Here is a 26,133-nt window from a genome sequence, read left to right as displayed (position 1 = left end):
TCGAATGCATTTTATGCATCGATGCACACTTGGTGCACCGATGCACTAAGTGTTCCAACGGTTAAAATATTTGAATTTTACAATGATGCACCGATGCACTATGGTCATGCATCGATGCACCGACGCTCCCAACCAGTTTTATTAATTGTTTTCACACAATAACGGCTCTATTGACTCCACTAATCATCCCCAACGTTCAGAAGTGATTCAAGGTGTATTTAAACTAGCTTAGAAGCCATTGATCAAAACAAGAAACATCAAGCAACTAGAATCAAGAGAGAATCAAAGAGAAAGCATCAAACCTCAAGTTTGAGCATTTCAAGCCTATTTTTCATTCAATATTCATTTTGCTTTCAAGAAAACTTATTGTGCTCAATTGTATTTATTGTTGAGTGTTCTTTCTTTGTTCTAGAATTGTGCAAACATATTTGCCTTGTGAGGTTTTTTCTTGTAAGTTTGCAAATTTGTAATCTTCTCTTTGAGAAAAGAGTGTTCTCAAGAATTGGGGTATATTCTTGAGGGAGTTGTAAGGTTATCTCTTTGGCCTCAAAAGAAAGAACAAATTAGTGAATTTGTTGGAAAATCCTTAGTGTGGATAGCTAAGGTAGTGGACGTAGACTTTGATTGATAAAGTCGAACCACTGTAAATCGCTGTGCAATTACTTTCAATTTTCTGCAAAAACTTCCACCAAAATTTTTATTGCCAATTCACCCCCTCTTGGCCGATTCCATCGATCGATTAACTCAACACCATGTGTACAACAAGTCTTGGCTAATGGCTACTTTCACATTATGGTGTCTGACGTTATAAACATTATTATTTTAAGTGCTTCAATGTTAACGGACGTTAAAACCCCGGTTAAATGACACGTGTTACAAATATAGAATTTTGAAATATTTATTTTTTTAAAAAATAAAAATATTATTAAAAAACGTGTGCTTCCCTTCCCCTCTTATTTCATCATTTTAATTTTTATGGCCAAAAGGCCAAAATTCAAACAGTAAACCGATCAAATGGTTAAGGGGTTTGTTTCCACAGTTGATTATCACAATCGATCAAATGAATTTAAGAGATTGGGTATTTGGTATTTTAGGGATTGAAATTTAAGAATTTGAGAATTTTAGGTTTTGAGATAATATTAACAACAACAAAACTCTATTCCCATATGCAATGTGGTAAGGGGAGGTAGGGTAGTAGGCTGCCTCCAACGCCAGGTTGAGAGCAGCTTCCGTGGAAGACCTCCGGCAGTCAGAAAATTAAAAATAAAGATAAAATACAATGCATGTATAAATAAATAAATAAATAAATAAATAAATAAATAAATAAATAAATAAATAAATACATAGTTGAACAGTCTTCATATGCACGTCTGTAATGGGAAGTAATCTCTGAAAATAAATCCCTGCGTAAAAATCTTTGCATGCATATAGACAGAAACTTAAGTCCCGACTAAATTTAAAAAGAGGAAATATGAAGAGAATTATACACAGTAGTCATCGATAGTAAGGTACGAGAAGGAACAAAGTCAAATGGGTTAAAACTTAAACTAAGGCAACACTACTCCGCTACCCTAGTTCTAAGCCTTCTTAAATTCCAATGACAGAAACGTATAAAAAGTAGAAGTCATGAAAATTACTACAAAGGCATTAAAAAGAAGACATAGATGCTACACCCTATGGTTGTGACCCACACTACTCGGCTACCCTGGTCTTAAGTCTCCATACTTTCCTGTTAGAGGTCATATCTTCGGTAAGGGCTAAATCCTTCAAATCAGATCTCAAGCAGTCTACCCACTTCCTCCTTGGTCGTCATCTCCTTCTGGCACCGTCGACTGTAATCGACTCTACCCTCCTGACCGCATCTGACGGTTGTCGCCTAAGGACATGCTCAAACCACCGTAGTCTTCCCTCCCTCAATTTTTCGGATACAGGCACCACCCCCAATGACATTCTAATTGCAGAGTTTGGTGTCATGTCCCACAGAGTCCTACCACATGCCCATCGAAGCATTCTCATTTCTACGGCCTCCATCCTCCTTACGTGGTCCTTCTTGATTGCCCAACATTCTGATCCATACAGCAGCGCTGGTCTTATTGTCATTTTATAAAATTTTCCCTTAAGTTTTAAAGGCACCTTCTTGTCACACAAAACTCTAGTAGCAGCCCTTCATTTTAGCCATCTTGTCTTTATATGGTGTGTAACGTCATCATCTACACCCCCATCATTATGTATCATAGACCCTAGGTACTTGAAACAATCTTTTGAGGGGAGAACGTGTCCTTCGATGCATACTTCTACATCTTCATCTTTTTGGTTCCCACTGAAGTTTGAACATAAATACTCTGTCTTTTCAATATTGATACTTAGACCTTTTTCTTCCAAAGCAATCTTCCAGGTAGTCAGTCTACTATTCAACTCAATTTTTGTTTCAACAACTAGGACAATGTCATCAGTGAAAAGCATACACCATGGAACACCGTCTGGTGTCGCACAATAGATGTCGTCCATAATCAAGGCGAAGATGTAAGGGCTAAGAGCCGACCCCTGGTGGAGTCCGATTTCCACCAGGAATGCCTTGGTGTCGCAAAGTGTAGTCTTGACGTATGTAGTAGATCTACAGTGCATATCACTAATCGCCCAGATATAAGTAGTTGGGATTCGTCTCGTTTCCAATGTCTTCCAAATCGTATTGCGGGTACGCTATCATACGCCTTCTCAAGGTCAATGAACGTCATGTGAAGATCTCTATTTTTTCTCCTATATTTATCCATAAGCCGTCGAAGTAAATGAATCGCCTCCGTAGTAGATCTGTCTGGCATAAAGTCAAATTAGTTTTCCGAAACCCTAGTAACATGTCTCAACCTAACCTCTATCACCATTTCCCATAGCTTCATTGTATAACTGAGTAGTTTAATACTTCTGTAATTACCACAACGTTGCGATCTCCTTTATTATTATTAAAATAGAAATCAAATCAACATATTAATAAATAAATAAATAAACTAACCGGATCGTGCCTATTTGTCTCATATCCAATTTAACAAACATATTTTTCAAAAAAAAAATTAACAAACATAATATTTGGATCCAGCGATGAATAACGGAAACACCAGATCGGACGGTTCATGTCAGAAAACCGCTCCACAAGACTCTACTCATCCTCCGAGTTCCTTCATTTCTTCGTTTGGATCAGAGAGGAGCAGTCTTGGGAGGGAAAGCAGGTAAGCAATTTTTCTTTTCAATTCAATGCCCATTATGATTCTACCTGCAAACATTCCCTCGGATTATATGCGGGGTTTAGTCTCAGATTTTGCACCTCTAATTCGAAGAAAATGTGTAAAATCCTCCAGATTTATGAATAAAGTCTTTAAAAGAGTAGTTCCAAAATAACGATTATCTGAAGAGGACTTTTTCATTTAGCTTCCGTTGGAAACAAAATCCATATATGAGCTCCAGTTTACTTCTTTTAAAATGTTTGCAAAGGTCAACTGCTTCCACGGTTGGGTTGAGCTGAGCTGCGTTTTGTGTACATGTTTCCCCCCCTTTAGAAAGTGCTGAAATGTGAAGTAATAACCGAACAATTGCAAGGTTTAGTTATATAGGATGTCAATTATAGTACGCGTGTTTTGTCTCTGCTTAATGTTGTCAGAAAAAAAATCAGTTACTCAGAAATTTTTAGTAATTCTTTGGCACTCATAGGCATGTTTTGATTTTAGCCAATCTACGAGTTAGTTAATTTGGTTGGTGGAGTTTGTATTTGATTATGGATAGATGCTCAACCTTTGTAAGGCAATAAATAAGCTAATGCTTTGTGCTTACCTGCTTGTCGATCATCAGCTGGATTATTGGTAAATCAAAGCAATCCCTGAGACTGAACAACACTCATGGCCTCATGTTTGAGCTTATCTTCATACTCTTTATGTGAGAAGATAACATCCAAAAAGTATATGAGATGCATAAAGAGGGATTGCATTAAAAGGCCTCAGGTAGTATCTGCTGCAAAGAAAGATGGTTTTGGCCTACGGGTTTTTGTGCTCTCGGACTTGCATACAGACTATCCCGAGAATATGGCATGGGTGAGGAATTTGTCTACAAAGAGGCATGACCAAGATGTTCTTCTTGTTGCTGGTGATGTAGCAGAGACCTATGATAACTTCGTTTTGACCATGTCTCTCTTGAAGGAAAGGTTTGAACATGTCTTTTTTGTACCTGGAAACCATGATCTTTGGTGTCGTTGGGAGGCAGAAGATGTAAGAAAGACATGTACATATTACGAAAGAAATTGAAGTTAGCATGCCTATATATAGATGCATTTATGGATATGGTTATGTGTATTTTACATTTGCAATTGCATATGCAATTTTACATTATAGTTCAACAATCTCATCTCCTCCTTTAGTTTCTTATCCAGTGTTTGCCTATTAGAATGTGCAATTTTATCACCTAATGAGTTTTGAGGCATGTCTCTTGCCATTTTGGAAGCAACTTGCAGTTTTGTCATGTTATAGTGTTTCCTATTTCTGATTAAATTATAAAGATTTCATTATTAATTTGATGATTTGTGTGATATAATGTTATTTTTCCAATTTCATTGTTCTATGTTTATAGTGCCCCCATGATTGTTTTTGTTGCATTGTGCTTCTTTGCTGGTTATATAATATTTCCCTTACAGTTGTGATTTTCCTTTCCAGCTTGATTCACTTGAGAAGCTGAACAAATTGCTTGATGCATGTAAACAACTTGGAGTTGAAACCAATCCGGTTGTTATAGATGGTTTGGGTATTATTCCTTTATTTTCTTGGTACCATGAGGTGATTACTTCACAAATAGTTTTTTGTAAATTCTTTTAGTCCTTGTTTGCTTGATTATTTGAAAGTTATCCCTTTTGAAATATAGTCTAATAGTAATCCTGTTTGTTCTGCATTTCTCTTCAACTGCAGAGCTTTGATAGAGAGGATGACATTATTGGTGTTCGAATTCCATCTTTGGATATGGTGATTCACTTTCATTAAAAAGCTTTGAAGTGTCATCTCTCACTGATATTGATCAATGCTGTTTATTATTACAGTCAATATATTGTTAATGGTATAGTATAGTGGGTTTATTCTGTCCTTGATCCTTACTATTCATTCTATTTGAGGAAGATGCACATTCTGCATAGCTGATTTTTATTTATAGTCTATAGCATATTGTAGATTGTTTTTTACGTATGTAGGTGAATGACTTGGTATGGCCAATGCTATTTAATAAAGATCAATTGATTGATAAATGATATTGATGACTGCTGTTAATTATTACAGACGATAGGTTTTTAATTGTGTGGTATCATGGGATTCTTGTGTCCTTAGCTCTTACTCTTCATTCCATTTGACAAAGACATCTAGCACGTTATGCATAGCTGATTTTGTTTATATTCTCTAGCCCAATGTAGATTGATTTTGTACTTATTCTGGTCAATGGTATTTTATGACAAGTTTTGTTGTGTTAATCTCCATTTCTTGCTTTCCATCATCTTCCATCTACTAGTTACTTGTTGTGTTAATGGTTTGGAAAATTGCTTGTTTCATTTTTTACCTTCTCTTTCCTTGGTTATTTCTTTCTTCATTTTATGTTTTTTGTTATCTAGTGTTTTCTGATTTTCATCTGGTGGGGTATGAGATGTTCTTAGATGTGTTTTTAATATACATAGGCATGTAAAGATTATCACGCATGCAAGTGGCCTGGCAACCTTTCAAACAGGGACACCTCTCTTTCTTTATACTTTGATACGATGAACGAAAAAAACCAGCTTACAGTGAAGCAGATCCAGAGGACTTGTAGCCAAATAATTACATTTTCTCACTTTGTTCCTAGGTTAGTTACACGCTTATTTAAATTCTTAATTTGTTTCGTATTTTGTAATGCACTAATGGTGGCTAGAAAAGGATAGTTTCCTTATCAGGTTCATAAACATTGTATTGTGAGAGAAATGGGATGAAGTTTATGACAATTTAAAGCAGTATAGAATACTTTTGTCAAATAGGTAGGTAGATGTGAAGGCGAAAATGGCCCCACAAGTGCAGTATATAAATGTCAGCATAAAAAAATGAGTGAAGTTTGCAAAGATGATTAGAATGGTGGAAACTGTGTGAGCAATAGGCTTTTGTATTGTTGGTTCGACAAATACATTGAGTGAGGTGTAACTGTTTCTTGTGATATTCTTATGCAGGCAAGAGCTGTGTCCCGAGAAAAGAATGTTGTTCTATCCAAACCTCCCAAAAGTCATTGGCTCTGATTGGCTTGAGGATCGTATAAGGTCTATACACGGGGTTGAAAGTAGTTCCTTTGCATGTCATGTGTTTGGCCACACACATTTCTGCTGGGATGCTATAGTGGATGGTATCAGGTATTAATGTAGTCACATTTTTCACCAGATTATTGTTTCTTCTTGAAAATTTTCTATTAAATACAATTTCTGTGGTTAGGAATGGTATACTAAGACTAGTTTTGTTTAAGTTACTGGCTGCATTCCTATTTTGAACTGGATGGTTTCATATTTTATCCTATTTTTTGGTAATGAAAAGATGTATATCTCACATTTTTTTTCACACCACAATCATCTGATTTCTCTCTTATTCTCTCTCTCTCTCTCTTCTCCAAGTTTGGCTGTTCTCCACCTTCAGAAAATAGCTGTTCTATTTTGAGTTCTTCCTTTGCCTGGTGTACGATTCTAGAAGCTTCTGTGTTAACCTTGGGGAACACTAATTGACATTAAAATTCTTTTTAGAGTTTGTTGAGGATTTCAGTTTTCAAATGGGGAAGCTGTTAAAATAATGATTGTTGGGCATTATAACCATTTTCAGGAAAGTTGTCTCTCTTATTTGCTATTAGTTATGGTTATTAGTCAATTTCATTTGTATCTTTCGTCCTTCTGTAGCATGTAGGTGAGCTGTAAGTTGCAATTGAGGATTTAAATATTACCAAAGTTTTGATTTGAATATGGGAAATCATTTTTGCAGATATGTACAGGCACCGTTGGCATACCCAAGAGAGAGGAAAAGAAGGATGAATGGAGGTGAGACTTGGTTGCCATTTTGCATTTATTCGGATGGGGAATTTGCTGCCAAAGTTATGCCTTGCTATTGGTCTGATTATTATGCCGTAAATCCGAGAACCCCGAGTAACACTCAACTCGCACCTTGGGTTGCTAGGTTTTATAAATTAGTTTAGGAAAAACATAGACACGCTTACACAGTTGAGGGTGGGTCAAATCGCCTAGACCAAGTTTACACTCAGGCCTGATAGTGCCATGTCCTAGAGGAGTTCAGACATAAAAACTTGTGGTACTTGAAGTTGTGATAGGTTTCAAAGTTGATACATATCCGTTTATGCAATATTTGAAAGATTTCAACACAAATCGGAGTTTGAGATAGTGATTGAGCAACAGTTGCTTGCTCCCCGCTTCTATTGCAGTCAGTTAAATAGGTCGAACTTACATATTTGCAATCAAGGTTTGTTTACACGATGCAAGAACGTGTACCGAGAAATAAGTATATTAGAGGATGTTGCGTTTCTAGCTGGTGGTTTAGTCCTTGCTAAAATGTACTTTTTATGTTGCGTCACTGCCAAAATGCACAAACCACTTGCCCACTTGTGGCTAGGGATGGCAAACGGATACAGTTTCGCGGATTCTGCACCGCACCCGCTCCAATTGGGGCGGGGATGGGTATAATTTTAGCGGGTAGTGGGCGGGTGTGGATTTAGAAAGTGATACCCGTCGCGGGTAGTGGGCGGGTAATGGGTTTAAGACATTACCCGTCCCGCATCCGCCCCACATCAGCCCGCCCAGTTAAATATCTACCCGCTCGTCCACTTTCTATTATATATGTAGGTAGTAGTGAATTTAAATTGGAGCGCTCTCAATTGAAGGAAATAGAGAATGATGATTGTAATACTCGAGTATCAGATGTCATAAGCATTGCTTGAAATTTTAGAATGTTGTGTCAAAGAACAAAAATATTATGTGTTTGTCATTTATGTTTCTAAACTTTAATTATGTCTTTTATTATGGTGTTTTATGTACTTTAAGATCTATATTAACACTTAACTAAAATAATCCTTGGATTATTTTATTATGTTTCTTAATGGACATGTTTTTTTATGTTTGTTGCTTATATATAACTTAAGTTTGCTTTCAGGCAGGTCTAGACGGGTACGTCACCAGTGGGTTGTGGGTGTGGGGATGGATTTGAAAATGTACCCGCGTGGGCGGGTGTGGATTTGAAAATTTGTACCCATCATGGGTGGTGGGCGGGTGGTGGATTGAAAAATATTAGGTGGGTATGGGGATGGGGAGGGGGTATCCGCATCCGACTCGCCTGTTTGCCATCCCTACTTGTGGCCTGGCCTGTGAGTAAAAAAATAGATTAAAGCAAAGAGATATGATAATTAAATTGTATATTAAATAATAACCGGCAATCGATAATTAATATATGAATATTTTTAAACACGCAAATTAATTTGAATATGAAATATTAAAATGATTCATCCTTTTTGAAATTATTGAAACTCAAAAAATATCTCAAAATAATTTAATTTTCATTGATCCAATCTTAATCGGTACTATTAATATATTATAGTAATATTTTTTTGAAAGAAGCAATTAAAATATCTCAAATTATAATAAAAAATATCTCAAATTATAATAAAAAATTACAATTACAAAAGTAAATTAAACATATAATTAGAAAATTTTTCTATAATCATTGAAACAAAACTAACAACTTAAGATCACATAAGCACCAGAAAAAAAAAATTAACCAAGAAACTCGAACAAAGATAGATATAAATAGATATAATCGTATCGATAAACGAATCACAAAAGGAGATTAAACTATTGAAAGATCACCTACAAACCGTAAATCAAACTCGAGCGACGTGAAAAACTATCAACGAACACAAAGCGGATATCCAAATCTAATTCGAAGGTCCAAAGCAGGGAAGACACAAGATATCAAATAAGTGACATCTTGATCAGTCATAGCGATGTCAAATCAACCCGTAAAATAAATGAAAATACAACCAAAGAACCGAAAAACATGCAAAAAGACAAAAGAAAATATATCATAAATGCATATGAAAATATACAACAAATAAAGACTTATTGAGAATAAAAAAAGAAAATAAATATACGATATAAAAAAGAAAAAGATAATAAAAAATACAGATGATAGGTAACTAACACTAAAATTAATGTAACAATTAATTAATAAAAAAATGAGCGGCAGAAACTAAGTTTTTTTTAGAGAAAACTATTTTTTTTATATTATAGTAATATTTTAAACATCGTGGGTTTGAATCATGAGTATTTAAATTTAAATTAACTTCGATTTAAATTTATAGTATAATAATTATTTCGTTTATGAAACATTTTTTACCGTCTATTATATAATAATTAATTCAAACATTTAAATTAAAAAAAATAACCCAATTAGAAGCCGCGAACTTAACCTTCACTTACAGTCTCAACTCTCAAACCCCCCCCCCCTTCTCTCTCTTCAGTTCCCATCACCGTTACCTCGCAATCGCTTGAGAATTCCTTACCCAAACTCATCATAATAAGCATGTACTGCTACTGCTAGGGTTTGGACATTGGACTTTGACTCTCTACTTAAACCCATGGTGGGAGAACCAGGTTATTAATTATTATTATTTATATATGTATCCTTGTCCAGAACTTTCTTCAACCTTCTAGATTGCTGAACCTATAGCTTTCAGTTCTCTTCGATCATTGATTTTCTGCTTTTTTTCCCAAATTTCGGGGATGCTACGTTGATCCGCAATCCTTTTCAGTAAATTCAAATATAATTAAAATGGTCTCTTGTTATGGATATGATTATCGATGCTGCTTGTGAGTTGAATTCATAATTCTTCAGTTTCACATTGTTCTTTTGAATTTCGCATGCGAAATCCATAAAAGCATCTTAAATTTTCTTAGAATGAAAAAGTCTATCACCTACTTGACTACTTTTTAATGACAATTGTCAAGTTTCATGACTTTCTCGTGATTCGTTAGCTTTATTGGTTTGTTCTCTGTACTCATTCTCCCTCCTTCATTTAAAGGAGTAATTTTAAGTTTTTTACATTTGTCGGATGCAGAAGCTACTAGAGTTTTGACTCATCTGATCATCTTCTTCTGATCCGGGAGACAAGGTGAGTAAGCCGATCATTGTATTTTATTTTTCCATTTAAAATGATTAAAATATATTTTGGAGAGTTCTAGTTGGAGTCCTTTGATGGAGCTCGTGAATTGCCTACTTGTTCTGCTTTGATGGTTGGACAATTAATGAGTTGTACTCTCCATGGCTTGCAAATTACATACTCTCATTAGCTTCTATTGCAATACATGTTATCTGTTCCTTCCCCATTTTTCCGTTTGCTTTATCATCAATGGGCTTATATTGGATACATGCTTTAGGGTTCTCTTCTTTCATGCTAGAATATAGGTCACTTTACTGGAGAGTTTGACATTTTATGCCAAGATTGGCAGATACAGAAACTCTCAAGATATGGGATGTATGGTTTCAAAACCAAAGGATTCTGGGGGAAATAGGCGGAGGCCAACAAATATTGGGGACGTTTCTGTGTATGTCCCGGGTTTACGAACTCCCAAACCTATTGATTTCTCTCAACCACTCGGTCGTCACTTGTCAAAGACATTAGTGGAGCGCCTTAATGCATTGAGAACTCGAATAGTTGTTATGGCTGGGCAAGAAGCACCTACAATTACAAGAACAAGAAGGAAAGCTTCTACACAGCATGGTTTTGTTACATCCAAACCTGGTTTCCTTGAAAATGGTATCTAGTAAGCACTTTTACTGATATTTTGGTTGAAAATAGTATGCAGGGGGTTCGGCATTGGCAGATCTTCTTCAAGTTCTTGAAGATTATTTGCCTGTCCTTCTGGGATTAGTTTCAGATGGTAAAATATGTTGTTAATGCTATGTTCTTTAAAATGTTTAGTGTAGTATAAGTCAAGTTGTAACAGTATGATTCATTTTTCTGGTCAGGGAGCCAGCTACAATTCAAAGTACAGTTTATTTGGGTTAATCAGGAAGATGATGCTGAGGTATGACTCGGGGGTGTAAGCTATAAATATCAACTAGCCTTTTCCTAGTGTTTGGTGCTTTATTTGGTCCTACTTTTTCAGGAATACATATTTTGAGTAAATCAATTTTTTTTGGTTGTTTGGGGGGGGGGGAGCAGGAAACAGCCATGTTTAATGCTTGGTATGAAGTGTTGTCATTATTGCATCTGATGGCAGTGTTATCATTATCACAAGCCAACTTACTGCTTCTTCCAAGAACTTCTGATAGTCATCAACCAAAAGTATCAGAAGGTAAGTAGTTATGAAGGGAAAAATGGAAAACTCAATTGCTGATTGTTCTTTCTGGATGCTATTTCTTTTGTTTTTTGTCCCCTCTTTTTCCCACTTGGTTTTAAAAGTTTAAAATGCTTATTAGCAGAAAATATGTTGATCCTTTCAACTCACTTTAGATTTTCATTCTGATATTGGCTTTAACCTCTATTTTCATGTGCCTGGTGACTTCAATTCTCTCAATAAACAGAAAGGAGACGAGCTTCTATTGATATTTTCTTGAAGGCAGCTGGATACCTGGATTGTGCTGTCAGGCAGGTTCTTCCTCAGCTACCATCTGAACTAAGGTATATAAAGATGAAATACCGGCTGTCAACTTTCTTTGGTATCTTCACAATGACTTTCTCGCTTCCAGATCTTGTAATAATCTACTGATGTCCGCTTTTCTTGTAGGAGAAATTTACCGGTAGACCTAGCAGAAGGTGTTCTTCGAGCACTTTGTTTGCAAGCATTAGGGCAGGTACTAACTTCATCTCTGGATTGATGGAAGGACTGTTAGGTTGCTCCTCTGAATGTCACTGTATATGTATTGCCGCTCATTAAAAATGCAGTGTAATGAAGCGTGATGGTAAAGAATAAATTAGTAGAGGGATCAAGTGTTGGTCATGTGCACTTTTCTTTCTTTTTATGTGTGTGACACAAAACAAATTGGAACAGGCATTGTGCAGGCTTTATTTTATCCCCTCATGGTTTAGGTTTTTTTACATTATATATTATGTTTCTGTTGTAGGGTGTTGAAATCCAGCTTGGAATGGCAATTGATAGCATCAAGGCTACCCTTGCTGTGAAGCGAAGGCTTGCATGTGAGATGGTAAAATACTGGCAGCAGGTATCAATGCACTTTATGTTTCATTGTTTTTCGAACTCTGACCAGCCTACTGCATCAATGTCTTCGTTTCAATTATACTACTATTTTTTATCAAAATTTCCTGTTCATTTTATTTGCATATATAATTGTTCAGTTTTTGTGTCAGCCATGTGTTAAATTGGTGATTCACTATTGTAAATGTAGTAAGAATGAGATTAATGGTGCCCTGATAACCTTTCAGCAAGTTCGCAACTTTCAGCACTTACTGGCATTTTTTATGACAATTTTCTCATAATCTGATAACAGAGTTTCTTAAAACTTACTGTGCTATTGATATTATGGTTTGTGTTCTATCTTCACTTAAGTGTTTTATAAATCATTCATCTTGTAATTTATCATCCATTTGCTGAATGAAATTGTAGTTCCCGATCTTCAAACATATATTTATATTTATTTCCCTGTTTTAACAGGCTCAAGATAACATTATGAATCTTCCATTATCAAATGGATGGGGTGAAAAGCATCGACTTTTTGTAAAGTGGAAATATGTTGAAGCCAAGGTATATCATATCCTTTGTTTCGTTCCTCTCTTTTCTTTTTTAGGTTTGAGGACAAAAGCATGGTTATGTCATATGTGGTTATTCTCGTTCGTGCATTCTTGAATTTAAATATGAGATTGCGGTAGCATTTTTGAAGAAGCAAATAACAGTATATACTGAATGTAGCAAATATCAATCAAGATATGTGCTATATTTACTAGTAGTTGAAAGTTGAAACCTAGTGGTAAGTGCGGCATCTGTATTGGTAGAATTTGGATCAACTCTATATGGCATTTTTCTTATGGCATACCTGTGTCAAAATGCCTTGACAATGGCTTGTGTTTGAGATTTGTGTCTGGACTCTCTAAAGTCGGCCTGGGCCATAGTAATACCAATAGCGTATAAATTCAGTTTTATGATTCCATCCTGGAAAAATAATAATTACACAAGCGGGAAGAAGGAAAGAAAAAGTTTTATAATGCCATTTTTTATAGATGATCATGAAAAATGACAACTGAACCACGTTTTTCTTTCCCCCCCCCCTCGAGACTCAAAAAAGCTAATATCATGTTTTAGTTTGTATAAACAGTCACACAACTGATATAGTTTTCGTAGAAATCAAATCATAACACTCTCAATGATAGGGATGATGATTTCTGAACTCTTATTCTCTTGTCGGATAACTATAGCTGCGTTAACAAATTTCATGTTGAACAATTGGATCGTATTCAAATACACTGCACCCGAGTCTGACCAAACATATAGGTAACTATTAGCCTTTTACTATTAGTGCATGACACGTTGTTAGACATGGTGCCTAGAACTGTTTGATGTTACAGTATGTATTGCTGTTGGGTGTGTATGATAATATTAGCTAATTAAGGGCGAATTGGACTATATAATTCTTTTTTTTTTATTTGGAACTCCTTTTAGATTTGAGCCAACCTTCTTGTCCTAAACTGACTTGTTAAGATTAGTGCAGCGAGCATGGTTTCATTTACCACAAGCGTATGGAGATGGCAGTGATGGCTATCTTGAAGTTGCATTTATCAGCTAACAGTAGTAGTTATTATATCTGTTTATTAAAAATTAGCTGACCCTTATTCCCATATGTAATGGGGTAAGGGGGAGGTAGGATAGTAGGCTGCTCCCAACGCCAGGTTGAGAGCAGCTTTCGTGGGAGACCTTCGAATTATGAAATGCCCTCCGTGGGACTCGATCCCACGACCACAAGGTTAAGAACCTTGCGCTCTACCACAAGGTTATTGATTTATACAAATGCAGGCTGCAGCATATTATTATCATGGTTTGATCCTTGATGAGGGAAACACAGAGAAATCCCATGGTATGGCTGTAGCCGCTCTGCAAGCTGCCGATAAATATTTTGAAGAAAGTAAGAGGGCTTGTGAAGTATTTAATGCGGCTCATCCTTTGTCCAGGTAATTTAGATGGTGACAAACTATTATCTTCTTACCATCACGATTTCATTTGCATGCGTTCTCTGTGTGGACTTGGTTTTGTTTAGCAATGTGGTTACAAGCTAGAGATTCTTGATTGGTACAGAAATCCACCTCTTTGGGGGACGATGAAGTATCTATCCGAGAAAATTCCGAAAGACACTTCTAGCAAGGTCCGGATAAACCGAGACCTCTACTCTCATGAAAAGTAAGTGCATGGTTTCTATTTCCAAAATTGGTAGTGGATTCTTTTGGTTAATCAAGATAACCTCGGCATTGGTAATGTTATTCAGAATCATGGGGACGGCTCCTAGTTTACCGGATTTTCCGTTGGCACTGAAACCTGACGAATATCAATTGCCTCCGGTGGATCCCCCGTGGAATAAGATTCTACAGTTGAGCCACGATGGCATTAATGAGGTGAAGCCTGATAAAAGATAGTTGACTGATGTTTCTTTGTATCAAAATGGTACGAGGAACGGGTAAAAGGTTGGTGGATTTCATAAGTATGCTGTAACATGGCTTCAAGCCTACATTGCAGAAAAGGATTTGTGTTCTGCCCATTTTTTGAATTATTTAATATTCATATATACTATAAGAAAAGTTAACTTGAAAATATAATTATTTATATATGTCTGCTTATTTTATATTTTAAAAAATAATAAATACAATTTTTATTTGTGTAAGTTTGGCAGAGGTACGACCCAACGGCAAAGCAAGTGGGAAATGAGTGGTGGAGAAAAGAAAAGAAAAGAAAAACAAAAGGATAAAGAAAGCCAAAGGTTGGGTACTTGGGCAATGGAATCACGTGGCAAAGCACCGGGTAGTCGGGCGAAACGGAAATGGAATCACGTGCTGCAATCGGGATTTGATTTAAGCCGAGAGGGAGGGGGTGATTAGACAGCCACCATATCCGATTCAGAGTTTATAATCATATAATTTAAAGAATCAGTAGTGGTTTAAGCCTTTAGAAAACAAATATACGAGCAATGTGGGGTCATTCATCACCATCTTACAAAAGTTTAGTATTCACCCAAAACCGATGATGATACCAAATTTTAGGAACTGATTTGCATTAAAGGATCCGGAAATTTCACCAGAGGTTAGATATACCGACCCAGCTATGAAGTTTTATATATTTCATGACAAAAGAAAAAGAAAAACAGCACACACACAGAGAGACCGTCTTAAAGAAATCTAATTTAAAAATCTAAAACCCTCTTTGTTAATACCGATCTAAGAAAAATAAATAATCGTATATTTCAAATACCTCTGCCACACAACTTGTGGCTCTCAATTTTTCCTATTATTTTATTTTGTTAGTAAAAGGTCATACAATCAGGGGGGGGGGAAGGTTATGAATCCTACGAAATTGTTTTTGTTTTAGATTGAAATAAATTAATGAAATTTTATATTTATCTTCTTTTAGTATAACAATATTAATATACAAGACCCTGTCCGCAATCTTGGCTCTACACTTGCATATCCAGTGGATGTGCTCACACCATTTACTTTTTACTCAAAAATAATAGGTATGAAAATATTTGATATTAAATAATTTCTTGATTATAGTGGATTTATAATATTAAAATTCAACCCTTTGATCCTAGAATTCAAAGTAAACGGTGAGTACAGGAGGGGATTTTTGTGAACGTAAATGACGAGAGTAGAAGACATTCAGAATTATCCACCCAAAGAGAAATACGATAAAATAAACGAGAGCCAGGCCCACCTCACTCCACGGTGGGGAATACAAAATAAAATAAAAAACAATTCAACAAACGAGAGGCTGATACTCGCAACACTGATACCACTGCTTCACCACATGGTGTGTCACGCTACCGTTAGTGCTCATCGCCGCTCAACCAATCTACGGCCCTTCAACACTTTTATACGTCTATTTTGTTTTCGCCCCCCTTCTCTTTCAATTTTTAAAGTTTGATCCTTTACAATATTCCTTCTAAACCCCAGATACTATTACGATCTCAACACACGCTTGAATTTACAATCTTTAGGATGTTGTGAGAGCAACACTACAATTTTACTTTTGTTAAATATAAATGAATGTTATCGAGTGGGCTTTAATTTTTAAACAAAATATTAGAATATAAAAATGTTAATGAAAATTTATTTAAAAAAATAGACTTTGATTTTCAAACGAGGCTGAATAATTAGATTATTGAATACAAAAGTAAAGGATTAAATTTCAAAAGCCTAAATAGTTTAAGGAATTGGGTGTAATTAATTATTTTCTAGGATCGAATGTGCCTAACCTTATTCTTTTACCAAAAAAAGTTGAGACGCGACTTTCTAATAAAAGAAGAGGGAGAAGTAAAAACAAATGAATGAAATATTACAAGCATATTAAAAATAAAAAATTTACATGGACGTTTGGCTGTGGTTGGTACGCGTGGCGTTGACGGGCTGATATGGCAGAAAAGCGCAGAAGAGGTGTGGTAGTCCCCACCACTGAGGCCTTTATGTCACGAGCAGCTGTACCCACCCCCGGCAGTAGGGCCAGCCGTCTTTCTGTCCCTAATATAAATTTTTTCCTTTTTTAATTGTTTTATATCACTCTCCACCTATTTTCGGAGAAAATGCAAACCACGCTCCCTCACTAGTGGAAAAGAGACGAAACGTCAGAGGAGTGAAACGAAGCGCGCGTGGGAGTAAAAAGTTGAAAAATATCTGAAATAGGCAACACTCGTCAATTATCCATCCACGGTCCAATATCTTCCACACAAAAAAAAGGAGAAGAAAAATCTTTGAAATAAAAGAAAGTGCAAATGTCGAAAGACGACGCGTGGCGAAGGACTGGAGCGTTCTCAGCGGCAAGACTCCAAGCCCTTCTCGAGTTTTCCTTGGAGAATTAAATAAAATAATCCGAATTGAATCTGACGTGGCGTCCTTCCCTTCGCTTTTTTATAAACATGATTATATGTATCTTCACTATTTTCAAAATACCTTCCGTCTTCTTCTTCCCTTCCCCTTCGTTCCTTGATTCAACGTCCAAATCTAATTTCGATTCTTCTTGCTTCATCTTCTGTTTGTATTCTTTTTTAATTTCTCGAAACAATTGCTTCTTCAGCAAATTATCAGTGCAGTACGACTCTTTCAATTTTCTGCTATTTTTTAACAATTATCATCCAATTTTTCCTTTGGTTCCTTGATCACTCTGTTTTCAAGATTTATCGTTGTGACTGGTAAGTTTGTGCCCGATCTGCTTTGTTCATGGATTATATTACTTTTTTTCATTTCATAATGTTTCCTTCTTATGGGACTCACTCTTCATACCAGAGAGAGGAGTTTTTAGTAATTTTTTAATCGGAAAGAAAAAGTCTTATCTGATTGTTGAATTTGTTCTGATAATTAAATTATGTGTATACAAGAAATATACAGATATACTGAGGGTGATTTTGGTTTAGGTGAAGTTGCAGGAGTATTCTAGGCTCCGTAAGATTTGAAGCAAAAATCCGTTGCTCCCGATGCCTACTGAGGTACATGCAGTTCTATATTTGTATGATTATACTTGGATTGTTGTTTTGCATTGTACTTTATTCATTTTAAAGTTTAGATATAAAAAGAAGAAGTTATAATGTAAGCTGCCAATTTTCAGTGTGTACTACGCATAATTTGAGTCAAATGCTGCTATTTATTTAATTGTTATTGCTATATTTGCTGGACCTTGAAAAATGCTCCTTTTATGGATTACTGCAATTTATGAAATTGCATGCTTCTTCTTTCGTATTATCTTAATTTTGGTTATTCCAAGTCGTATGTTCTAATGTGCTAAAGTATGTGCGGTCCTGAATCTGCTTTAATGGGAAGGATTAGTAGTAGTTTGGTGTCGTTAGGTTTGTTTTTAGAATGGAAAAATTCTTATATAATAATCCATATTGTGAAGAGCGTTTTCTAATTGTTAAAATGCTGTTGCAAATTTTATATAGGATCAAATTGAAGGCAGAATATCGCCTAATGCTCTTAAATCCGGTATATGCTGTTCCGTTGGCAACCAACAGTCTGAATCATTGACCCAACTGCAGGTGCTTTACTCATTTAAGCATGACCAAACACCCAAGGTTCCATTTCTTCGTGTTGCCTAACTTTACTTTCCTTTCTATTTAACAGTCCCCGATGAGTAATTGTTAATCTTTTCTTGCTATGCTCAAATTTTCCTGTAAAATAGGTCCGGAAGCCCTATTCTATAACCAAGCAAAGGGAAAAATGGACAGAGGAAGAGCATCAAAAGTTTCTTGAAGCTTTAAGTTTGTATGGTCGTGGCTGGCGCCAAATAGAAGGTAAGTGCACAGTGGAGATTATCAAATTCATTCCTTTTCCAGTTATGCCGTGAGCAGATCAAGTTACACTTGTTTTTATGCAGAGCATGTAGGCACGAAAACTGCTGTTCAAATTCGAAGTCATGCTCAAAAGTTTTTCTCTAAGGTTTAAGTTCACTGCAAGATTTTCTTGATTGAAAAATGATTGTATCTTTTTTGAACATGCTATGTGTAGACATTTTTAGATAGGTTTTTGTAACTTGCATCTCATACTTTTGCGATTGTGGTTCTAGGTTGCTCGTGAATCCAATGATGGCTTTGAGAGTTCCACTAAACCAATTGAGATACCACCTCCTCGTCCAAAAAGGAAGCCAATGCGTCCATATCCACGTAAATCTGTTGTTTTGCTCAAAGGAATATCTCCATCATCTCAACCAGAGAGGTCTCCATCCCCCAATCACTTTGTTTCAGAACAGGATAACAAGTCGCCCTCATCAGTTCTGTCTGCATTTGTTTTCGATGCAATGGGGTCTTCTGCCTCGGAGCAACCAAATAGATGCTCTTCCCCAACATCTTGTACTACTACTAATATACAGTCACTCAATACATCCCCTGTTGAAAAAGAAAATGACTATGTGACATCTACAGAGAAAGAGAATGAATCTTTATCATCTGTTAAAGTTTCAGGACATTCAACTGAGGAGAACATTTTATCTTTGGTAAAATTTCTGCCCTTCTTCATTATATCAAACAACTATTACTGACCTTTGTCCAGAATTTAGAATCTGATCTTTCATCTTCATGTAATTACCCAGAAATCTAATACAAATTTCGAGGAACCTGTTTGTGCCAAAGGAAGTGCAGACACAGTAGATGTGCCTTTCACTAGTATTAAGCTTTTTGGGAAAACAGTTGAGGTGAAATGTTCTGGTAAACCTTACACATCTAAGAGCAGTGTAGAGGGAAATGATGTAGACAGTGAGAGACTTGTTCAGGCATTACCATCGACATGTTTGGACTTGCATCTGTCAAACGGGACAGTCATCGATAATTGGAGAATGGTACCTTCCAAATCTAGTTTATCCCCTTGTACTGAAATCCACCCAGATAAAAAAGACCATGTAGAATACACCGGTAATGCTCCTGTGCCATGGTTGGCTCTTTACCAAGGTCTACCCTTTTATTACGTTACTTCATTTAATCAAACCCGTAAAGACTCTTGTGTCGAAGAGAGTACGAAAGAAAAGGAAACTCTGAATGAAAGATCTTCCACGGGTTCAAATACTGGCTCGGTTAGTCAAACAGAAAATAGGGAGAAGAATTCAGATTCTGTTGATTCTCAGTGCCAAAATCTTTCTCCAGAGGGAAAAATGAACCCCCAAAAGAGTAGTAAGGGGTTTGTGCCATACAAAAGATGCTTAGGGGAAAGAGATATGTCCGTTCCCAAGGAGCAGGAGAGAGCGCAGAAAGCCCGAGTTTGGTCATAGTTGCTATGACAGCGCCTTTGTTAGTAAGGGGGTGACAAATAATCACTTCAGGTGCTGGTTTACATATTATAGGTAATTTTGACCTGTTTGTAATATACCATTCTGTATATTAGCTACCTCCAGGTGGCACGTGGACACGGGGGAAGCAGACCGATCAATGGCAGTTTTAACATCTGTGGTCCGGTGTGTTTATAGCTCCAGAGTTGGAATGGCCTTAGCAACATGGGGGTCTGTTTGTGTGTGAAAGAATCATGTATCCTAGATTTTTCATGTCAAGCATCGAGTTGAAGATATATATGTACATATATGTATGTTCTGGATGCCGACATGTTTTACTGCAACGCCTGTAATCTTAACTTCTCCCCTTGTTAAATTGAACAGTTTGTTTACCCATCTTCTACATAAACGTTGACTGGCTGTATACTATTGTTCATCTGTCAACGGTTGCAATTTTGATTAGTACCTTTGCTTCTAAGAAGCATGTCGCCCAACATCTGGGATACTATTAAGCAAAAAAAATATAGATCATGACTCCATTTTTTTAAAATAAAATCTGAATCAAAAAATATGACTTGTCAGTTCATCTAATTCAAAAATTAAAAAAAAAATTAATCTGATGCAATCGAATACATACCCTTAGTTTCTCTTTCATTATCAAACCACCACCACCACCACCACCCTTCCTTATCGAAGAAAAAAAAAACTACCTTCACAGTATTATATTTCGTTATCGAAGATATTCGTTACTAGGAATGAATGGACCATCAAAGTGGCATCGCAAAAGGCATAAACAAATCTTCCAGTACTTACAGACGGGGTTTGTGCGTGAGCACTCGGTTTGAATCATCTTTCTTTGAACTCCAAAAATATGGGGTTTGCACTCTGCTACCTTTGTTCCAAAATTTTCAGCCTTGCAATCAATTTCAAACTCTAAACCCTCAGCGTTAATACCTCGCCTGACACTTCGCTCGGATCAAAAGAACTATAAACCTAAATGAGATTAGCCCTCTTTAGGAACCTGATGGTTCTGCAGTAATATGGCCATATGGATTCCACATAGTCCAGGTACTTCTCCGTCAACCACTCTTGAAAATCTTTCACCTTATTCCTCCATATCTCTTTGTAGTCCATGTTCTTCATGTCTTCCACGGGTTGCCACAAGTGAGCTCGTACATCTTCCTTCAGCTTTCCACGTGCAATATAATTGTAAGCCAGGAGGTAGTAGGTAGGTAGGTTCTTAATTATCTGAACTGTCTGCTTGAAGCTGAAAACATAAAACGCACACAAGCCTCTGAGCATCTTGATGTAAAGGGCAACGATCAGGGGCCCAAACACCCATAGAGGAGTCAAGTCCTCCGAAACTTCAGCCCCGTATATCAAATTGACACCGAGGTACCACGGAACACTGCACATGTGGCAGAGCATCTGTTAGTGATGTATGTAGGTATGATTGACAAAGAACAAAATCAGAACCAGTTAACTTTGAAACGGTTTATCAGACGTACACCAGAAGTCCTTATAAATCAAGACGAGAGCTTTATGGTTGTCACTTTTTGCTCTTTACAGTAGACACACAGCCGTTTGATATCACAACATAATGCCACACAGTAATAAATCATGCAAGCCGCTAGAAAATAATTCCAGGGAGGGAGCAGAAAGAGATAACACGTTAATCATACTTACAATATTAACAAGGGTATTTTGATTGTTGCGTTCAAATCCCAGAAATAACACCAAACCATCTTTAGAATCTCGCTTTTCCCATTACTTTGGGTGCCAATTTGAGTTTCTGATGCATCCGTAGGAGGTGCTTCTTCTCCCAAAGCATCATCCACCACTTGACTTGGGGAATGTGATCGCAGCATCATTATCCATTTCTTGAATAATTTCTGAATAGCAGGGGATCCCACAACGTTCTCACCAGTTTCCGAGGCACAGGCAACTGGACCATTATGAGCCTTGGAAGATTCTATCCTGGCCCCTTCACCATCTTTTGGAGGATAAGAAACTTTAATAGAACTCTTTGAAGCATTCCCTTCGTTTTCTCTGGCTCCCGATTCATCACTCTGGACACTGCCTTTGAAAGCTGAAATCCTCATATTATTGGCATTCCATCCGCGAGACTGAGCCCCTATACTGCAAAAATAAGCCTGTCAGAATTTAAATGCTCCAGATGCATACAATGAAAAATGAAGTATATGAAGAAAATGAATGGAAAATAGGAATGCGAAATACAACACAAGAAAAATAATTGTAAAAAGTAGAAAAGAGATCACTTCATCCCTTTTCCACCGGAACAATGAATGCAGAAGCATGTTAGATGAGAACAAATTAATTTGGTTTTACAAGAAAAAATATTAATTTAGAATAGTAGAATGGCACCCACTGCGCCTACTACTATTTTCATGCCATGCAAAAGAGTTCTTGTCATCCACACGAGTAAATGAAAACAACTAAGAATTCTGAGGCAAGAACTGCACATCCAAGAAGAAAGAACACATGAAAAACAAAAATATATGGTTTGGATAGACCTGTATTTATTATAGAGTTAGAGATAGCATCAATGCACCAATCAGGAAATGTTTGACACCGTTAACACCCAGTAATCACAAGTAAACAACTTTTCATTTACAACCTCACACCACATCACACAAACTTCTCATTGAAATTTTATGCACCAAGTGTAGATGTAATTACTATGCTGCATTTTCAACATACTTAATTCACCACTTCTTTTGTTAACTTGTTCCTTCACTTCTTTTTCTTGCAAAAAGATAGAAAAAAGAAAAGGCCTCAATTTAATTCTAGTTCAGAGATAACTCATAGCCTATTTTCTTCACACACACTCGCTTGTATTATGTTGATCCCCTGCCTTCTTTTACTAACTTGTAACTTCACTTCTAAATTTCTATTTAAAAGAAATGGTAAAATTGGGGAAAGGAAAAACGTGGTAAGAATAAACATTTTGGATCTTTCTTAGAGAGATAAAATCAATATGCTAAATTAAAAGCGTAGTCCTAGTCCTTTCAGATCACCACTTCCACATACACCATGCAAATTAATCAAACCAACCATTATATTAAGGGACAAGCTACCAGCACGGAGTTCGTTGCTTAATCACGAGGGAAATGTTACTTACCATAAACAAGTGGAGTGCCTTACTGATATGCCCCTCTCCCTTCTCCCAAGCATACGAAGAGTAGCTACAGGTCTCCTTAATGTCAATCCTTTCCTACATGATAAAGGCCTTGTACGAATGCTACATATGAACCCTGTAATACAATAAAAATGGCCTTGAAAGAAGACCACATATGAACCCTAAAATGGGCAGCATACTTTGCATTCAGATAAATACCAAAAGAAAGCTGAGCTCACTATATTTGTACATGAGATCAAATGAGACTTCCTCGATAAACAAAGGTTCTCCAACCAATACAAACAGAAGCTTCCGGAACGTAATTTTACATCTAATAGGATTCAACAAACAGCACTTAGATGGACCTAACTGTCCTGGGTGCAAGGTGCCCATCAAACTCTTGGTTTCTAAAGAACTTTACATCAAAGTCCCAATTAATATACTCCTAGTCTAACACTATTGCTCAAAAGTTTTCTTAGAATACCTGCAATTGATGGGTCACCAACACCATAGTTGCAACTTTCACCTCAAGCGCCTGAACATTTATTCAACAAGGCCTAAAGAAATGAAACGAAATGAACATGGCACCAAAAGAGATTAGAAGTTTTCAACTATACGTAAGCAAGAAACTCTTACAAAACAATGATATGAAAAATCCCAACAAGAACAAAAAAGGGACCCTGCTAAACCCAGACTCCCAGATAGAACAATACCAGCCATAGTAAGAAATATTACAGGAACCAAATTCACCTTGTCCTAATTGTAGCAATCAAATATATTGAGTGAAGATTTACAGTACAGAACAAACAGCAGATATTTACACAAAAGTCGGACGAGAATGCCAAGAAAAATGGGAGCTCAGTTGAGTTTCCGAAAGTGAAAGAGAAATCTATTCATTTAACTTTGTTCTCGGGAGAAAAAAAAGCTGGACTGAAAATTTGTGTTATTTTCAGCTTATCAGCAGATATTGGCATTACCTTCCCTCTATTTTCTCAGCATCCAAACGTAGGTTGAAGCTAAAAACTCCAAAGCAGACCAATTTCTATATGGATAAATTAAATTCCTCGTTCTTTTAAAGAAATTAAAAACACAAGTCGAATTCAATCCGTAACCTATTGCTTTTATTGATTTTGGTTTGCTATTTTGAACAAAAAAATCTTCAGGGAAACAAAATCCCAAAGTGCATTCAAAATTTTAAGAATAAATTAAAACTAAAACAGATAAGTGGAGGAGGAGGAGGAGGAGGAGACTCACCTTTAGACAGTATGATATCTTCAGCTCCTATCCTCTCCTTCTCCCAAAACAGCTTCAAAATGAAACTTGCTTTATTCTTTATCTTCCATTTATATCTTCAAAAGTAGCAAATAGGACCATGGTGACACCCGAATTGTTGTCTCGGGTCACTTGCAGACTAAAAGAGGGGCTTAACTCAACTTGCAGCCTACCTCTACTCGCTGGAGTCCAGGTCCCTCTGGTATTGCTGTGTGTTGATTGCTGAGCCCAAATCATCTAGTTCGTCTGGTCTTGTGCTTTTGGATCCACAACAAAGATGGTTAAAATTATCAACTCTATAAGCATGCCCAACCCAACAACAGGAGTAAAGTCGGAAATTTTTGTTTTAACTTGATATTTTTTTTTCAGAGAGTTAAAAATATAAATTTTAGAAAAATTATACTAAAGTTTCATGTCAAAATCCCATTTCAGTTATGTGGATTGTGTGATTCAAGATTAAAGGGCCATGCTTTTAGAAAAAGTTCATCAATTTGCAGCTTTGCTTTCCGCAAAGATGATGGAACAATACTTTGTTTATTGGGATTTCAGGAATTGAAAATTTTAAATTTAATTTAGATATAAATTTATTTTGATTGTGGTAGGCAGGCATGCATCACCATCGATCTTTTGGACTTTACTGGATTGTCATTTGGTGTTTAAAGTATTAAAGAAAGTTGAAACACCATTTTCTTATACTACTTGTACATTTATCCTTTATATTCACCCTTTACTTCATAGTAATTTGTACATGAGGTATAAATACGTATAAAACCTTTGTACTTATCATTTTCTTATAATTTGGTACTTAGATTTTCTTTTCCTACTAATTTGATACATATGTTTTTTTTCCGACAACTAGTTTGATATTGACGCTAAGATCGTTAGATTCGTGCAGCACCACAAGATTACATCATGTGGTAGTGATGATATCTTCATCTAAAAACTATATATATATATATATATATATATATTATTTTTCTAATAATTCAGGGTGATTAGGTTAATATCTATTTAGAATTTTTCAACCTCTTGATAACACTGACGGAAATGTTTGAATATGAGATATCTAAGAAAATAATATTTCATTTAATCACTAAGATGACTCAATTAATTCTATTTTATTTTTAAAAAAAAATTATATAACTATATATAACTATATATACTTTATAGAAATCAACTAGTTTTATTAAAAATATAAAATATTCAAAATTAAAATGAAGATTTACAAGTATAATGTAAACGTAAACAAGATTATAATTAGGATATTTTCCTATAACCATTGACACAAAAGTAGCTACCTAGATCACATAAATACCAATAAGGAAAAGGTAAAAAAACCAACCAAAAAGCTCAAACAAAATAAATATACAAACAAATCTGACTGCATCGACAAATGAACCATAAAAGGGGATGAAACTACTTAAGGCCACCAACAAATCACAAATCAGAGTCAAGCGACGTGAAAAAAATATCCACGAACGCAAAACATGTATCCAAATCAATCCTAGAGTCCAAAACATGGAAGATCATCATGATAACAAATAATTATATCTTGATCAGTCATGACAATGTCAAATCCAAATAAAAAATAAAAATGAAAATAACGATAAAAAATCGTAAACTACCAAAAGTAAAAAAAAAACGTGTCACAAATACAAATAAAATATATTATAAAGATAGAGAACATATCACAAAAATATATTTATTTTTATTTTAAAAATAAAAAAAATAACTGGTGAAC

At 35.9% G+C, this 26,133-nt stretch overlaps 4 protein-coding genes across 5 annotated transcripts in view; 3 read left to right on the top strand and 1 right to left on the bottom strand.

Moving 5' to 3' along the window:
• The first annotated feature begins 3,869 nt into the window (after positions 1 to 3,869).
• LOC120118402 (acyl-carrier-protein phosphodiesterase PptH-like) overlaps positions 3,870 to 26,133 on the top strand; it is a 29,304-nt gene continuing 7,040 nt past the window's right edge. The window contains exons 1-7 of the mRNA XM_039138435.1: positions 3,870 to 4,250; positions 4,692 to 4,811; positions 4,941 to 4,994; positions 5,690 to 5,853; positions 6,209 to 6,385; positions 6,999 to 7,233; positions 16,714 to 16,715. Of these exons, the coding sequence (XP_038994366.1) occupies positions 3,885 to 4,250; positions 4,692 to 4,811; positions 4,941 to 4,994; positions 5,690 to 5,853; positions 6,209 to 6,385; positions 6,999 to 7,209 (1,092 nt within the window). The 5' untranslated portion in view covers positions 3,870 to 3,884 and the 3' untranslated portion in view covers positions 7,210 to 7,233; positions 16,714 to 16,715. The remainder of the gene's footprint in view (positions 4,251 to 4,691; positions 4,812 to 4,940; positions 4,995 to 5,689; positions 5,854 to 6,208; positions 6,386 to 6,998; positions 7,234 to 16,713; positions 16,716 to 26,133) is intronic.
• On the top strand, positions 9,541 to 14,698 carry LOC120118401. Of its 2 annotated transcripts, none has more exons than XM_039138433.1 (13): positions 9,541 to 9,650; positions 10,131 to 10,191; positions 10,521 to 10,800; positions 10,886 to 10,960; positions 11,049 to 11,107; positions 11,245 to 11,377; positions 11,607 to 11,703; positions 11,810 to 11,876; positions 12,147 to 12,245; positions 12,695 to 12,784; positions 14,048 to 14,202; positions 14,327 to 14,428; positions 14,514 to 14,697. In XM_039138433.1, exons 3-13 carry the CDS (start codon positions 10,548 to 10,550, stop codon positions 14,659 to 14,661), a joined length of 1,278 nt encoding a protein of 425 aa, XP_038994364.1. In that variant the 5' UTR covers positions 9,541 to 9,650; positions 10,131 to 10,191; positions 10,521 to 10,547; the 3' UTR covers positions 14,662 to 14,697. The 2 variants fall into 2 exon arrangements, with proteins under 2 accessions (XP_038994364.1, XP_038994365.1); XM_039138434.1 differs by having other exon boundaries at positions 9,542 to 9,650; positions 10,529 to 10,800; positions 14,514 to 14,698.
• On the top strand, positions 17,691 to 20,390 carry LOC120118400 (protein REVEILLE 7-like). Its single transcript, XM_039138432.1, has 6 exons — positions 17,691 to 17,717; positions 18,168 to 18,299; positions 18,407 to 18,518; positions 18,602 to 18,663; positions 18,791 to 19,216; positions 19,313 to 20,390. Exons 1-6 carry the CDS (start codon positions 17,706 to 17,708, stop codon positions 19,982 to 19,984), a joined length of 1,416 nt encoding a protein of 471 aa, XP_038994363.1. The 5' UTR covers positions 17,691 to 17,705; the 3' UTR covers positions 19,985 to 20,390.
• LOC120118783 lies at positions 20,818 to 23,295 on the bottom strand. Its single transcript, XM_039138763.1, has 4 exons — positions 23,291 to 23,295; positions 23,124 to 23,216; positions 21,668 to 22,120; positions 20,818 to 21,389 (listed from the first exon to the last, which is right to left on the bottom strand). The coding sequence occupies exons 1-4, from the start codon at positions 23,293 to 23,295 to the stop codon at positions 20,975 to 20,977; spliced, it is 966 nt and encodes a 321-aa protein (XP_038994694.1). The 3' UTR covers positions 20,818 to 20,974.

Source organism: Hibiscus syriacus, unplaced genomic scaffold (genome assembly GCF_006381635.1).
Source record: "Hibiscus syriacus cultivar Baekdansim isolate YM2019G1 unplaced genomic scaffold, ASM638163v2 tig00110328_pilon, whole genome shotgun sequence".
In the NCBI taxonomy this organism is placed as follows: Eukaryota; Viridiplantae; Streptophyta; class Magnoliopsida; order Malvales; family Malvaceae; genus Hibiscus; species Hibiscus syriacus.
This window is presented reverse-complemented; position numbering and strand designations above follow the sequence as displayed.